Source organism: Mauremys reevesii, linkage group 3 (assembly GCF_016161935.1).
Source record: "Mauremys reevesii isolate NIE-2019 linkage group 3, ASM1616193v1, whole genome shotgun sequence".
Lineage (NCBI taxonomy): Eukaryota > Metazoa > Chordata > Testudines > Geoemydidae > Mauremys > Mauremys reevesii.
This window is the reverse complement of record NC_052625.1, coordinates 56,800,294-56,814,842: the sequence shown is the minus strand read 5'-3', so window position 1 is coordinate 56,814,842 and position 14,549 is coordinate 56,800,294. Positions and strand designations below refer to the sequence as shown.

At 42.6% G+C, this 14,549-nt stretch overlaps 1 protein-coding gene across 9 annotated transcripts in view; it reads left to right on the top strand.

The window, feature by feature from the left end:
• LCLAT1 (lysocardiolipin acyltransferase 1) overlaps positions 1 to 14,549 on the top strand; it is a 206,861-nt gene that overhangs the window by 108,495 nt on the left and 83,817 nt on the right. For 8 of the 9 annotated variants that reach the window (XM_039530335.1, XM_039530331.1, XM_039530336.1 and 5 more), the window contains one exon: positions 9,927 to 10,073. The exons of the other annotated variant lie outside the window; for it this stretch is intronic. In XM_039530335.1, coding sequence (XP_039386269.1) covers positions 9,927 to 10,073 — 147 coding nt within the window. The remainder of the gene's footprint in view (positions 1 to 9,926; positions 10,074 to 14,549) is intronic. 9 annotated transcript variants of the gene reach the window in all.

Here is a 14,549-nt window from a genome sequence, read left to right as displayed (position 1 = left end):
AATAATGGTTTTTTGGGGGAAAGAGGGCTTTGAAATTAAAATGTTTCCTCAGCTGTAACTATAGAATTGTTAATGTAATAATGGTGTGTGACTACTGGAGAGTTATGTATGCTAAAGTTGTTTTATCTTCACCCCAGGTCCCCAGAGCAAAAGTACACTTCGTATATGTAATATATTTCTCCAATTCGATAGTAGCATTTCCTGTCACTTGCATATATATGATCATGTGATGGACTACAGTATGTAGTCAAGCCACAATAAAACCAAGATAGGTGTGAAAAATAGACTGAGTATATGCGTGCTACTTACTCTAGCAAAAAACAAAGGTTAAATGTCTTTAATCAGAATTACCCTGGAATCGAAACCAGTTTCTGTCTTTTGAGTCACAAAAAGCTGATTGAAAAGGTCATTGTGGCCAGCTGCTGCATGTTTCTTTGATGCTAACCACATAGCAAGCTTGAGCGAGAGTTATATAATCTATGTTGGTGAATGCTTTTGAGTACATTTGTGAGTTAACATTAGTTATCAGAAATGTCAGGTATTACAGGCATAGTATTTGTTTTGGCAAAGAAATGGAATTGCATTGTTTGGTTTGGACTAACTTCCCTGTTTGTTTGTGTTCCATATTTTCCCAATTATCTTTCCCGTGAACTTACAAACCCAAGGGCAAGCTTTTGCTTTCCAGTAAAAATAAACATTGATTTCTTTCAGACTAGCAAAATTCCTGATGGCCAGGAGTCCCAGACAACCAAAAACATAGTCCAGACAAGAAAAATGTAGTTACTGCCTATTAGACAATATGTTGAGCTGAGCTTTACAAGTGGCTGAACAGCATGTCTCACCTCATGCTGCAGATGAGAAGGTGCTTGCTACTTGTTTATTTTTAAACACCACGTATAAGCAGTAATCAGTTTGCACATTACTGAATTCCTCCCATAGGTCTGCCCATCCTATTTCACCCCAAACTACATTATATATAAAGAACAGGAGTACTTGTGGCACCTTAGAGACTAACAAATTTATTTCAGCATAAGCTTTTGTGGGCTACAGCTCACTTCTTCGGATGCATAGAATGGAACACACAGACAGGAGATATTTATACAGACAAAGAACATGAAAAGGTGGAAGTATGCATACCAACTGGAAGAGTCCAATCAATTGAGATGAGCTATCATGAACAGGAGAAAAAAAAACCTTTGAAGTGATCCATGAATCTAGATCCATAAGCGATCTATGCTCAGGCATGAAAGCATCTCCTGATCTGAACAGCAGAACTCCACCCTGAAAAACACTCCCGGACAGCCAGGGCCCTCCCCCTGGAACCCCAAGAAAATCGAGGGGAAATCTTCCTCCAGCCTCCCCCGACAAGCATCCAGGCAAGACTCTCTATCCATACTCCTGGAAACCATCCCCTCATATATCATATCATACATACTATTTACCAATGTGGCTATTTACTAATTATTGACTATTGACTTATACCTCACCTATAATTTACCATCTCCTCCATCTCCTATCCTAAATTCTCATTTCAAATCTTCTTCCACTAAACTTCCCTCCTTACTCCTTCCACTATTGCTGTGTTTCTGCACTCCGTTATTTTAGACCTGATGGTCTCCTGAAACCCCTAATTTCACCTGACCTGTCGATATATGACAATGTCCTCCGTTTATCCTTAGCATCCTCCTTCAATATATCCTCTCTCCTCTATAGTATTGAACTCTATCCTTCCTCCCTTATATATTTCATATCCTTATTAATAAAACTTCTTATCCTTCTCTCTTCCTTTCAAAACAAAGGCCTTCCATTCCTTCCTCCTCAAGTCTCCTTTCTCTTTCCATTATTCCTTCTTCCTTCTATGTCCCCATATTTGCACCCATTCCAAAACTTCCAACAATAATCCAAAACACCAAATGATGGGAGACACACAATACACAAAATGTATCTACTAACTCCTACACTCTCTATCCCAATACTATCCTATCTTATCTAAGCATTCCCAACCCACCTCCTAGCTTTCCAACTCACATTAGCATTGCCTACTAACTTCTACTCCTGTTCCTCCTCTCTCTCTCAGGTCTCCTCCCTCCTTCTCTCCTCCAACTAATCCCCTCTGGCCTTCAATTAAAATAACTAAAATTCTTGTTAGTTTGATAAAAAATCCTTACCCTTATACTTCTTCATCCTGTAACCTCATCCTCCTCCCTGGAGTCCAAATCTCAACAAGGTCATCCTGATCCGACCTCCCTCCATCCTCATCCTTCCAATATCACTCTCAAAACTTGGTCCACTCCTACTCTTGTCAGCCATAAATCCAATAAATCAGCATCCCAAAAATAAAATAATTAAAGACCCAAAAACGAAAAGCAGACCTACACCCCCCCCACTGGTAACCCTCTGACACACCCCTCCTCCTGACTTCCCAACCCTCTCCTTCTCTACCCTCTGATTTTCATCCTTTTCTGGATTTTCATTAACGATCCAATTTTTTTTTTCCACAACCATTCACGTATCTTACATATCAAACGAATCCTTATATCCAAGCAGATTATTTAAATCCACTGAAATTTGTCTAAATCTTCCCCTTCTTCTCAATCTAGAAATGAGTTGGTCGATTAAATCTATAGATTTTTCTGCATGAATCCACATATCACATGCCATGCACATGCCCTCCTCTTTCTCTCCACTCCTTTTCTTTTTGATTTTTCCATGACTTTTAATAAGATTCTTATGTTAAACTAACAGGCCTGTAGTTACCTTTTTTCCTTTTCTTGAATATCCTTCTTACATTAGCTAATCTCCAAATTAAGGGTACAACCCGAACCCCAAGACTTTTTAAAAATTATCGCTGTAGAGACTTCAATAAAATTATCCATTTATCAATATAATATACTTATTTGAGATTATCCCCCCCCGATTTTCCATTAAGTTGTACTTAAGTGGCTTTGTTCTCAGATCAAGTAATGTCTCCCCCATATCTACCTTCCCCCCTTAGCCCTTCATTCATATTCCTCAGCTCTCTATCCGCCTCTATAAGACCGAGGCAATTTATTCTTTTAGATATTGTGCCATTCCAGATTTATCCCTAATCTCCTCCGTTTTAAAGTTTTACTCCGGTTTTCTTTTTTTTTCTTTTTTTTTTTCTTGTTTCTTCTTCTCTTTTTATCTATTAAAACCTTTAATCTCCTCCTTTTTCATCTGCACCGTCTCTTTGCCTTTCTTTCTCCTTCCTACTTCCTCTGGCCTTCTCTACCAATAAGGTTTTTTTCTCCTTGCTTTTTCTCTTTTTCCCATTTTCCTTTTTTTTGCTTTTTTCTTCTTATTCTCCCCTCTCGCCTCTGCTGCTTGCCCTCCCCCCAAACTGCTAAAACTGCCGCTTTCCTTCCTTTTTCTTGCAACTTCAACCCACTCCTTCAACCCTCCAACTATCTTGAAGTAACCCCATTTCCCATCTTCTTTAGAACTCTAAATATAGTAGTCCAGTAACTTTAATTAACTTAAAATTTTTATTTAGTAAAGTTAGCCCTTGAAAATTCCTCCTTATTTAGAATCAGAATTGATTATTTTCCCTATATTCCCATTTATTTTTTCACCAACATGCTCCTCACAAGGTCCTCCCCTGTCCTCAAAATCAAAATCAAAAAGGTCATCCAAAATCACAAAATCCAATCCGGTTGACCAAGGAATTCATCTAGGCATCAGACCTAGATTCATTAGCTATCATTATTCTAGCAAGTCTTATTAAAACTTAGCATATTATTCCCAATCTATATCTTTCCAAGTTTAAGTTTTAAGTATTTAGTCCTTTAAATCAATTAGTCTATAGCTCTATCTACCTCCAAAAAAGATCCTGTCTTCAAGCCTTCACCCTAGATCTATACCCCAGACAGTCTTTTCCCCAATCCCCAATGTGACCATTGCCACCCCAGGTAGACCATTGCCCAATGCATATCATTGATTATATTTATCCTCATTATCCATTGCATTGCTAGTTCCTACTACCCATACCTCATTATACTCCACCAATGCTTACACTTCCCCTTTTACCTTTGCATCGGTACTCCAGTACCCACTATTACTCCAGTGTCCCCTATACTTCCTACATGTTACAATTCATTTTCTGTTTTGCTTCAGTCCTCATCTTGTTTTTCCTCGCTTCTCTTTCATTTTTCAAATTACCCATAATTTTTCCTGTTTTCCTCCTTTTCTACTCCCTCTTTCCTCTTTCCCTCCTTCTCACCTCACTCTGTAGTACTACTAGTAGCTCTAGTATCTCTCCCCCTCTTGTAGATCTCCCCTTCCTCCCCCTCTTCCTTACACGTGTATCTCTTCTGTTGTCTGTTGTAATGTTGTTGTTCACTTTGGAGTCTCCCAGGAAACCTCCAGTGAGTCCCCCCCAGACCTCTCCTAACCGCCTCCCCAGTGTCTAGGCCAGCCTCCTCCCTCTCCCTCCTAAGTCTACTTCCCTACTTAGGTGGAGCTCTTCGTCCCCCCCTTGGTTGTGTCCCCAAAAGACTCCTTGTCCTCCCCCCGCCCTCCCCCCACCCCCCCACCCCAAACAACCCCTCAGCAAGCCATCCTCTAATCCTGATGCACCCCTCCCACCTACTTTCCTTCCTAGGGGGTAGGATCCTTCCCTAGGTCAGACCTCCTGATCCCACCTTGAGAGAGCACCTCCTCACCCCTGAGCTGCCCCTCCTCCTTCCTTTCTCTCCTCTTTCCTTCGTCATGTGAACCTTCCAGTTACAATCTCTGGATGACAAGGATTACCCCCTCCTCTTACCTTGCTCCTCTAGGATCCCCTTTTTCAACCTTTGGTCCACCTTCTTTTTTTAGCACCCCCTGACAGCTCCTTCTTCTCTTCTCCGGACAGGCCTGTCCAACCCTGTCCAACCTCCCCTGCAATGGGAATCCCCAATCACCTGACCCTATCCTCTCCTCCCTCCCTTCCTCCTCCCTTCTCCATCCTCCATCCCCTCCTTCTCTTCATTCCTTCCATCATCCCCCATCCTATCCTGCCTCCTCCTGCTCCCCCTGGGCCCCTGGGCCCATTTCTATGGTGCTCCTTCCTATGGACCTTTCTGGACTCTTTTCTTGGCCTCCCCTTTTCTTCATCCCATCCTCAGCCTTCAAACCTTCAAACCCACTCCTTTTCTCAATCCCTTCTCTCTGTTTCTCCTCCTCCTTGCTCCCCTTTCCTTGCCCTTTTCCTCCCTCTGCCCATCTTCCTCATCTGGTGGTCCCTGCTCTCCCCCTCAGCCCCTCCAGCCCTGCCCCCCCTCCCCCCCCCCCTGCCTCTCTTACTGCTTGGTGCTGCTTTGCTTGCTCAGACCCCTCATCATCTTCTCTCTTCTCTCTCTCTTCTACCTCTTAGCTCCCCTCTTTTTCCTCTTTTCCTCCAGCTAGCGGCTCGGCATTGCATACATAATAGTACTGTTCTGACCAGGGTCGACCCTAGTACCACATACATACCGTGCTGCATGCCTCTCCTCTGCTCCTTGGCTGCTGGCTGGCTGCTGCTGGCTGCTGCTGTGTCGGCCTCGCTGGGTGTTCTTACTGGGGCTGGGGGGACACAGCGCCCCCTTCACGCCCCCTCCTCAAACTCCCTCAAACTCTCCCTGTTAGCCCTGTGCCGGCTCCTGGGCTCGCTGCGATCTGCTCAGCTGCCTGGCGCTGGGCGGCGGGGCCCCCTCCTCCCTCCGCCGCGCTCCGCCCCGCCTCATCTCAGCAGTCTCTGCCCCCGAGAGAGAGACACAAGCACCCCAAAGACAGACGCAAACACAAGATACCTGGCTCCTCCAATGGGAACTCCCACTCAAAACTCCCCTGTTGGCCGGCTCCTGGGTCGCTGCGATAATTGAGATGACCCATAGAAGGTGTGAGGAGAACTTAACATAGGGAAATAGATTCAATTAGTGTAATGACCCAACCATTCCCAGTTTCTGTTTAAACCTAAGTTAATTGTATCTAATTTGCATATTAATTCGAGTTCAGCCATCTCTCTTTGGAGTCTGTTTTTGAAGTATTTTTGTTGCAAAATTGCCATCTTCAAGTCTGTCACTGAGTGGTTAGAGAGGTTGAAGTGTTCTCCCACTGGTTTTTGAATGTTCTGATTCGTGATGTCAGATTTGTGTCAATTTATTCTTTTGCGTAGAGATGTCCGGTTTGGCCAATATACATGGCAGAGGGGCATTGCTGGCACATGATGGCATATATCACGTTCCAATCTATGCATCCGATGAAGTGGGCTGTAGCCCACTAAAGCTTATGCTGAAATAAATTTGTTAGTCTCTAAAGTGCTACAAGTACTCCTGTTCTTTTTGCGGATACAGACTAACACGGCTGCTACTCTGAAACCTACATTATGTATGTGTTCTCCCAATGGTGCAATATGGGCCTGCTTGCCTTCATGTGACAGAGACAAGAAAACCAAGATGGCACATTTTCTCCTTGCTTTTTTTTTTATTGTAACCTTACTGTTAGTTTCCTGTCTCCCCTGTAAAATGTACTTTTAAAGTCCAGGCAGAGGTCTCAAACCCTCCCAGATCTGCAGGATGTTTTGAGTTTCAAGCACAGCTAGTACCATCCACATAACTTCCAGGGCCTAAGCTGCTTGGAGGAAGTGGCGGGGAAGGTCTAGTGGCATGTTTTCTACTTTCTCTTTCCAGCAGTAGGTGGGACTAAAGATAAGTCTCTCCTAGTGAGCTGTTGTCAGCACACTACCAGCAAGTCTCCAAGTGGGCACTTTCTTTGCCTCTCGTTTCCCTCAGACTCTGTAGCTGTGAGAAATCTTGTTTTAAATAACTCCTACCAGACAAGCTAGTTTCAAGACTCTATATGGTACCAACCAATATAATAAATTCATAAATTGTAATTTTGTATCAGTGGCAGTCGCAGGACATTAAATGTATGAAGTGTATTGGCTGAAATAATTACGCAAGAGTGAAAACCACCAGAAGCAAAATAGCAACATTTTTCTTTCATTAAGGTGCCTCTTTCCACCTTGTCCCACTTGCCTGTTACTTCCTCAAAGTTCTGCAAAGGGTATTCGTTTTACATAAATTCCCAGTTTTGCTTCTGTTGGGTTTGTTCATGTGCTGTTGGTTTCTAGAACTTGGGAGAAATTTGTAACTCTCTCTTTCTTAGTAGGATGGACCTGTAACAGGCAAGACACAACTTGCAACTTCTTACCCTGTAGTACTCTTCCTCCTCTTGTGTTGTCACGTTGTGTCAAAAAGTCGATGTTGGTCACTGTGTTGGCCAGTGACAAAAAGGTGTAATAATGCAAGTAATTTTGGACAGCATTTTGAGGCACAATACCAATTAGCTTTTCCCTCTACTGCATACTGAATGTCCAGATTTGGCTTCAGGTTCTTTGATGTATAATATCATATACCAGAGGCTTTAAAAAGAAAGTGTTCATTATTTTCCCCGTTTGATCAAGTACATCCTTGTAGCTGCAGTACACTCTTGTATACAGATTATGGAGTTCAGATGACTGTTTAGAAGGACTGTTTAGAAACTAAGCTCTGAATAGTTCATTTAAAATATTTATGGCACATTCTTACACTATAATAAAGGCCAGTTCTAAGAAGAAATTGTAAATAAAGCTACAGCTTAATTTGAGCATGGTCATGTGATGGAGTTTATTAAAAGAAAATTTTGTTTTGGTTTGTCCTTCTAATTATCACCCCAAAATGATCCTTCTAAACACTATATCCATATGACCAGGTCTCTGTTCTTAACTGCAATTGTTTTGACACAATTTGTACTGATTGTAATATGTTGTTCACATTGAATGTGGAAAGCTGACTGCTTCCTTTTGAAAACAGTTTCTCCTCTATATCCTGAGCCATGTCACTGAAAAGATGGGATGGACATTTAGGCTCTGTCTACAGTTAAAATTTGTACTAGTATAGCAGTGTCGTGGTATGAAAAGACCCATGTCCCTAACAGATATAGTTATGCCACCAAAAACCCCAGCGTAGAAGCAGATATGCTGACATAAGAGTGCTTCTGTCAGCGTAGCTAACGTCGTTCAGGGAGGTGGAGTTCCTACACTGGCTGGGAAGCTCCTCCTGTCAGCGTTTGTTGCTACGCTAGGAGGCTATGCCAACATAGCTGTGCCATCATAGACTCTGTTGTGTAGACTAAGGCCTGGTCTACGTGTAAAAAAAATAGGTCATCTTAACTACATTGCTTAGAGGTGTGAAAAATCCACCCCCCAAGTGGTGTAGTTAAGATTCTTCCATCAACCTATCTACTACCTCTTGCAGAGGTGGATTACCTATGACAATTGAAGAACCCCTCCCATCGGCATAGGCAGTGTCTACACTGAAGCGCTACAGTGGCGCAACAGCAGCACTGCTACTGTAGCTCTGTTCTGTAGATATTTACTACAGCCACGGAAGAGGTTCTTCTGTCACTATAATAAATCCACCCGTCCGTGAGGCCGTGACCAATTCTTCTGTCATCCTAGTGGTGTCTACACAAGGCCTTAGGTCAGTGTGATTTACATCTCCCAGGCATGTGAATTTTTCACACCTCTGAGTGACTTAACTAGGTCAATCTAAGTGTTTTAGGTGTAGACTAACCCATAGTCTGTGTGGGTGACAAAAGGAGACAGTCAAATGTAGGAACCCACTTCAAAACTGTATAAAAGAGGATGAATGTATTTTTTGAATTTGTGCTTGAGAGGTGCGGGGAACATCCAAATATTTGCACATACCAGCAAATACTACTCCTTTTACACTTGTAAACATTTAAGTGACTTGCCTAAGGTCAGAGGGAGAATGGTGGAGCTGGGCATGTAATCCGGGAGACTGATTCCTGGTTCAGTTGTCTAAACCATTAGACAACAGTACGTTCATTATGAAGCACATATTGTTGTGTAGTAAATCGTTCCAAAAAGAGGCACAAGTGGTTTGAAAGAGAATTGCATGTGGCACCTAACTTGCAGATTATGTATGGTTATGTCAGTTCCATTTGTTTAATATATCTTCTTGATGTTAGGCATAAATCTTCACAACTGTATTGGGACTTGCATGTGCATGAGGAAAGCTATACATCAAATTATGCTATAAAGTATTGCAAAGGGAGTGCTGCTTTATATTATGACCTATTAATGATGGAATAATTTATTGGAAGTTATATGCATCAGAAACCTTGTAGCAAAAAATTCTTATAATGTCATAAATATTTTCAATATGACATGTATTTACAAATATTTGAAATCCACTTGTACATACTTTTTATTTAATTGAAAAAAATGTTTTAAACAAAATATTATACACTGAAACTTTAAAACTTGAATTGTGCCATCATAACCGCCTACATTTATATAGTGCCTATTATTCCAAAGCACTTTACAAACTGAAAGTGACATGCACTTTGCTGACCACTGAATAGCAATCACCTCTGGTTTAAGAATGTTATAGCAACTTTGCATAACAACTTCAGACAGAAAGTGAAGAATACAATATCCTGTTGAATTCGCAGTGGAAATATAGGTTGACAGAAATGGTTACCAGAATTAGAAATTGTTTAGACACCAAGACTAGTGTCACCATTGTGAATAGTGAATTGAGATCTTTAATACCACATAGTGTCCCCTAACTCTGTTCTGGGGCTTGGTTTTAATAAAGGGAAGAGTTTTACCATATGGGTAATGAACACCCTTTCCAGCAGCACCAAAATGCTTCTTGAAAGTCCACCCCGTCAAGTATGGGCCCTATTTAGCATGTGCAATATGATGCTGTTACAATACGAGATGGCTTTTCTTATGAAATTCCATATAGTTGCAGGGAAAATTTTTCTTCTGTAGTTGGGACATAAAAGTTTAACCTCATGGATGCAAGCAAATGAAAAACATACAATGAAATGTTACTAAATATTTATATATATATATATTGTTAAACTTACTCTAGGTTGGGCAATGCAGGTTGCTGCCTTTATTTTCATTCAGAGGAAATGGGAAGATGACAAGAATCACTTTGAAAATATGTTGGATTATTTCTGTGACATTCGTGAACCACTGCAACTCCTCATCTTTCCTGAAGGAACTGATCTCACAGGTAAATTAATTGTTGTCTCCTCTTGGATGTTATTAGGTAGAAATTTTGTATGTATTAAGGAAATAGTTCCTTAGTTAATAGTAAAAAAAAAAAAAAAAGTACCAAGTGACTATGGATTCTCGTGAACAGTTAGTGTTAATAGATAATCTGGTATATCAGTGTGACAGGTTGGGTCACTGAAATCCTTTTGGGACTGCCATCTGATGTGCTGAGAATAACTGTAAGCCCGTTTTCCCTGGTAGCTCAGTACTTCAGTACGCTGCCTGGTTATGCAGACTCGCTAGCCTGCTACAAACACAGACCCAGGTCTGAACCACGCCCTCAAAAGCTGCATGCTTAACTGAAAACAGTTTAAGAAGTGATCCTGTCTCCAACACCCAGATACCCAGTTCCCAATGGGATCCAAACTGCAAATAAATCTGTTTTACTCTGTATAAAGCTTACACGGGCTAAACTAAAATTGTTCACCCTCTATAACACTGATAGAGAGATATGCACAGCTGTTTGTTCCCCCAGGTATTAATACTTGCTCTGGGTTAATTAATAAATAAAAAGTGATTTTATTAAATATAAAAAGTAGGATTTAAGTGGTTCCAAATAATAATAGACAGAAACGAAGTAAGTTACCAAGCAAAATAACATAAAAACATGCAAGTCTAAGCCTAATACAGTAGGAAACTAAATGCTGGTAAATCTCACCCTCTGAGATGTTCCAATAAGCTTCTTTTACAGACTAGACTTCCTCCTAGTCTGGGTCCAGCAATCCCTCACACCTCTGTAGCTACTGTACTTTGTTCTAGTGTCTTTCAGGCATCTCTTTGGAGTGGAGAGGCTATCTTCTGAGCCAGCTGAAGACAAAATGGAAGGGTTTCCCAGGGCTTTATATAGTCTTTTTTTTGTGGGTGGAAACCCATTGTGTTCTCCTGTGCAGAATCACAGCTACAAGATGGAGTTTTGAAGTCACATGGATAAGTCACATGTCCATGCATGACTCAGTTCTTTACAGGCCGACACCATTGTTTACATGTTAGTTTGAACATTCCCAGGAAAGCTCAGATGTGGATTGGCGTCTCAAGGTCCATTGTCAGCTAAATACTCCCAATTACTTGAATAATCCCTTCACACTAAATTGACCAAATCTGCCTTATGTGCTTCCTACAGCAAACACTTTAAATACAAGCATTGAGACAACGCTCATGGGCGGCGAGTTCTATGGGACCGTGGTGCCTCGGCACCAGGATTATTCCTGGTGCCCAGCACCATGGGCCCAGCTCCAACACTGCGTGAAGCCAGGTCTCTCCCTCAGCCCCGCCTTCCGCCCAGGCGCCCTCACCCTGCGCATCCCCCGGGCCATTTAAAACAGTCCGGGGCCCCCACTCACCACCGGCAGTGCAGCGGTGCTGAGCAGCTTCCTGCCTGCTTGCTCCACATGGCTGCTGGCCCCTCCCTGCAGCCTCTGGGCAGGATGGCTCTGTGTCCCACCCCAAGCACCCCTGTGGCCAATAAGCTGCGGGGGCAGTGCCGGGGTTGCAGCACATGGAGACTCTGGGCCTGCCCTGCCTAGGAGCCCCAGGTAAGCGCCGCCCCCCCCAGCCCCTCCCAGAGCCTGCACCTCCTCTCATCCCCAAACTCCCTCCCAGAGCCTGCAGCCCGAAGCCTGCACCCAGCACCCAAACTCCATCCCAGAGCCTGCACCCCAGACCTCCTCCTCCCACCCAAACTCCCTCCCAAAGCCTTAGGCAGGTGGGGGGCAGAGTTTGGAGGGGGAGGGAGGCGGGTTCTGGGCACCACCAAAATTTCTACAAACCTGCTGCCCCTGCCAACGCTCATAACTTTAGAAATAAAAATGATACATTCATACAAATAGGATGAATACATTTATTAGACCATAGCCTTTGCAAAGATATGTTACATGGCATATTTAGCATAAAACATGTTCCAGTTATGTCATATTTACACTCATAAGCATCACTGTGTTTCAAATTGGTACTATATATGACTTCACTCAGGGTTTAACCAATATTTCCTACTTCAGATGAGTTTTTGGTCAACTTCTATTAAAACTTTAAGTGCCATTTGGATGTATGATTCTTTGAATAGGAGAGGCTGTTTTTTAAAGTCTGACAAGATTGTACAGCCATGGGTAAGTCACTTGGCCTATCTGTTCTTGAGTTTTCTCCACTGGTGGGCGTAACAATGCTTACCTCCTTTTCTAAAATGCTTTCAGACCTATGGAGAAAAAGTGCTAGATAAGTGCTTATTACATTACTTTTCTCTCCTTGGTGTTACAGGGAAAAATTGCCTCAGAATATTGGATATAGTTGTTCCTAGAGTGTTACAAATATTTTATAGCTATCTTTTTTGTAAAAGGCAAACTTTTGATTTATCTAAATCAAGTGTTAACATGTCTACTCTGCTGAACTAATTTATATTGAATTAGAAGACAGTAGTATTTGTTGAATCTTCAGTAAAAATAACCACCTTTTAAATATAATTAGTTTAGGAAGTCCTATAGTAAGGTGCTAACCAATGTTGAATTGAAATGTTGATTATATTATAGCTCTTTTTATACAAAAATTTTCCTTAACACTTTCCCATTCTTTTAAGTGTGGCTTAGGGCATGGCTATACTTCCAGATGTAGAGCACTTTGAGTTAAACCAGCCTTCGTACAGCACAGTAGGGAAAGCGCTGCAGTCTGTCCACACTGACAGCTGCAAGCGCACTGGCATGGCCACATTAGCAGCTCTTGCAATGGCCACAGAGAACAGTGCATTGTGGTAGCTATCCCAGCATGCAAGTGGCTGCAACATGCTTTTCAAATGAGGGGGGTGGGGTGGAGTGTGACAGGGAGTGTGTTGTGTGTATGTGGGGGGGAGAGAGTGGGTTTTTGGGGGGCTGAGAGCATGTCAGCATGCTGTCTTGTAAGTTCAGACAGCAACAGATCCCCCTTACCGCCCCCCCCGCCTCTCTTTCTCTCACACAGCATTCCACAGTAATGGTTGCTTTTTCTCCGAGCAGATAAGCATGCCAGCTGTCAGAAACGGAGCTTTCAAAGGGCATATCGGCATGCCTGCAGTGATTCCTAAACAATGACAAGAGTGGCCACTTGACTTGAGGGGATTATGGGACATTTCTGGAGGCTGATCAGAGCGCAGTAATGCAACATCTCGTTCACACTGATGCCTGGGCGTTTGAGCCAATGCGCACCAAGTGTTAATCTTCTTGACAAGGTGAAGTACCAGGAGCGCTCTAGCCCTGGAGTCAGAGCGCTCTACATGCCTTGCCAGTGTTGACAGGTAGTGAGCTAGGGCGCCTGGGGCTGCTTTAATGCGCTCTGACTTGCATGTGTAGCCAAGCCCTGAGGCTGTGTCTACTACACTAGAGAGCTTACAGTGGCACAGCTGTACCAATGCAGCTGCACCGCTGTAAGCTCTCTAGTGTAGCCACTCATTGCCGGTGGGAGAGCGCTTTTCCCATCAACATAATTAATCCACCCCCAATCCGCAGCAGTAGCGCTTTGTGGGCAGAAGCTCTCCTGCCCACATAGCACTGTGCACAGTAACGCTTATGCTGGTGTAATTTATGTCGCTGAGGTGGTGGAACATTCATACGTGATAGTGTAGACATAACCATAGTAATTGCTTTTGGTAGCAGAGAGTCATGAGGATTTGGCTAAACTGGTCTTTCACCAATGAGTATGTACTTTAAGAGCTTTGCTCTAAATTCTACTCCAGCCACATACTCTGACTGGATTTTATTTTGAAGCCAGATCTGAAAATATTTGGTTGATTTATCAGTATCTAAAGTGTGTTGCTAATTTTTCTCCCATTCCCCCATATCCCCAGTGAGTTTATAGATGTGGCTGGCAGATGGGCATTTATAGTGCCTGAAGGTACTATAATCAGATTTTAGGCGGTTCTAGAAATTGTCTTAATCTGATCCATGCTCCCAAAGGATAATGAATTGACTGACTATCCTTGGACAACTTCTCCTGACATCCTCTTGTTTAAATTAATAAATTTGCATGTAGAGCAAGGAAGGAAGGTAGAAAAAAATCCATCCATTCATCAACACCCTGCTGTAGGTTTTTTTCTTCCATGGAGGGAATAGCTTTCCAAATCATAAGTTCCTGGAGAGAGTTCCCCTCCTTTAGCTTAGATCTATGGGTTGAAATTCTGGTCCCATTGAAGTTAATAGCAATACTCCCTTTGACTTCATTAGGGTCAGGATTTCATTCCTGGCTTTCAGAGCAGTTGTTGCCTCCTTTACAGTCTTGAAAGACTTTTTTCCCTACTATGCTTCCAGGCCACTTCACTTCTAATCCTTGTCAGTCCTTTGTATGAAAAATAGATTTTAAAGAATGGGGAAAGAGTTTCCTCTTTGTTTTTCTGTTTTGTGGTTAATAAGGAATTGGTTGAACACTGAGACAACAATAGCCTCTTCACATCCATGCTGTTAACGTTGACCAAGGGCAT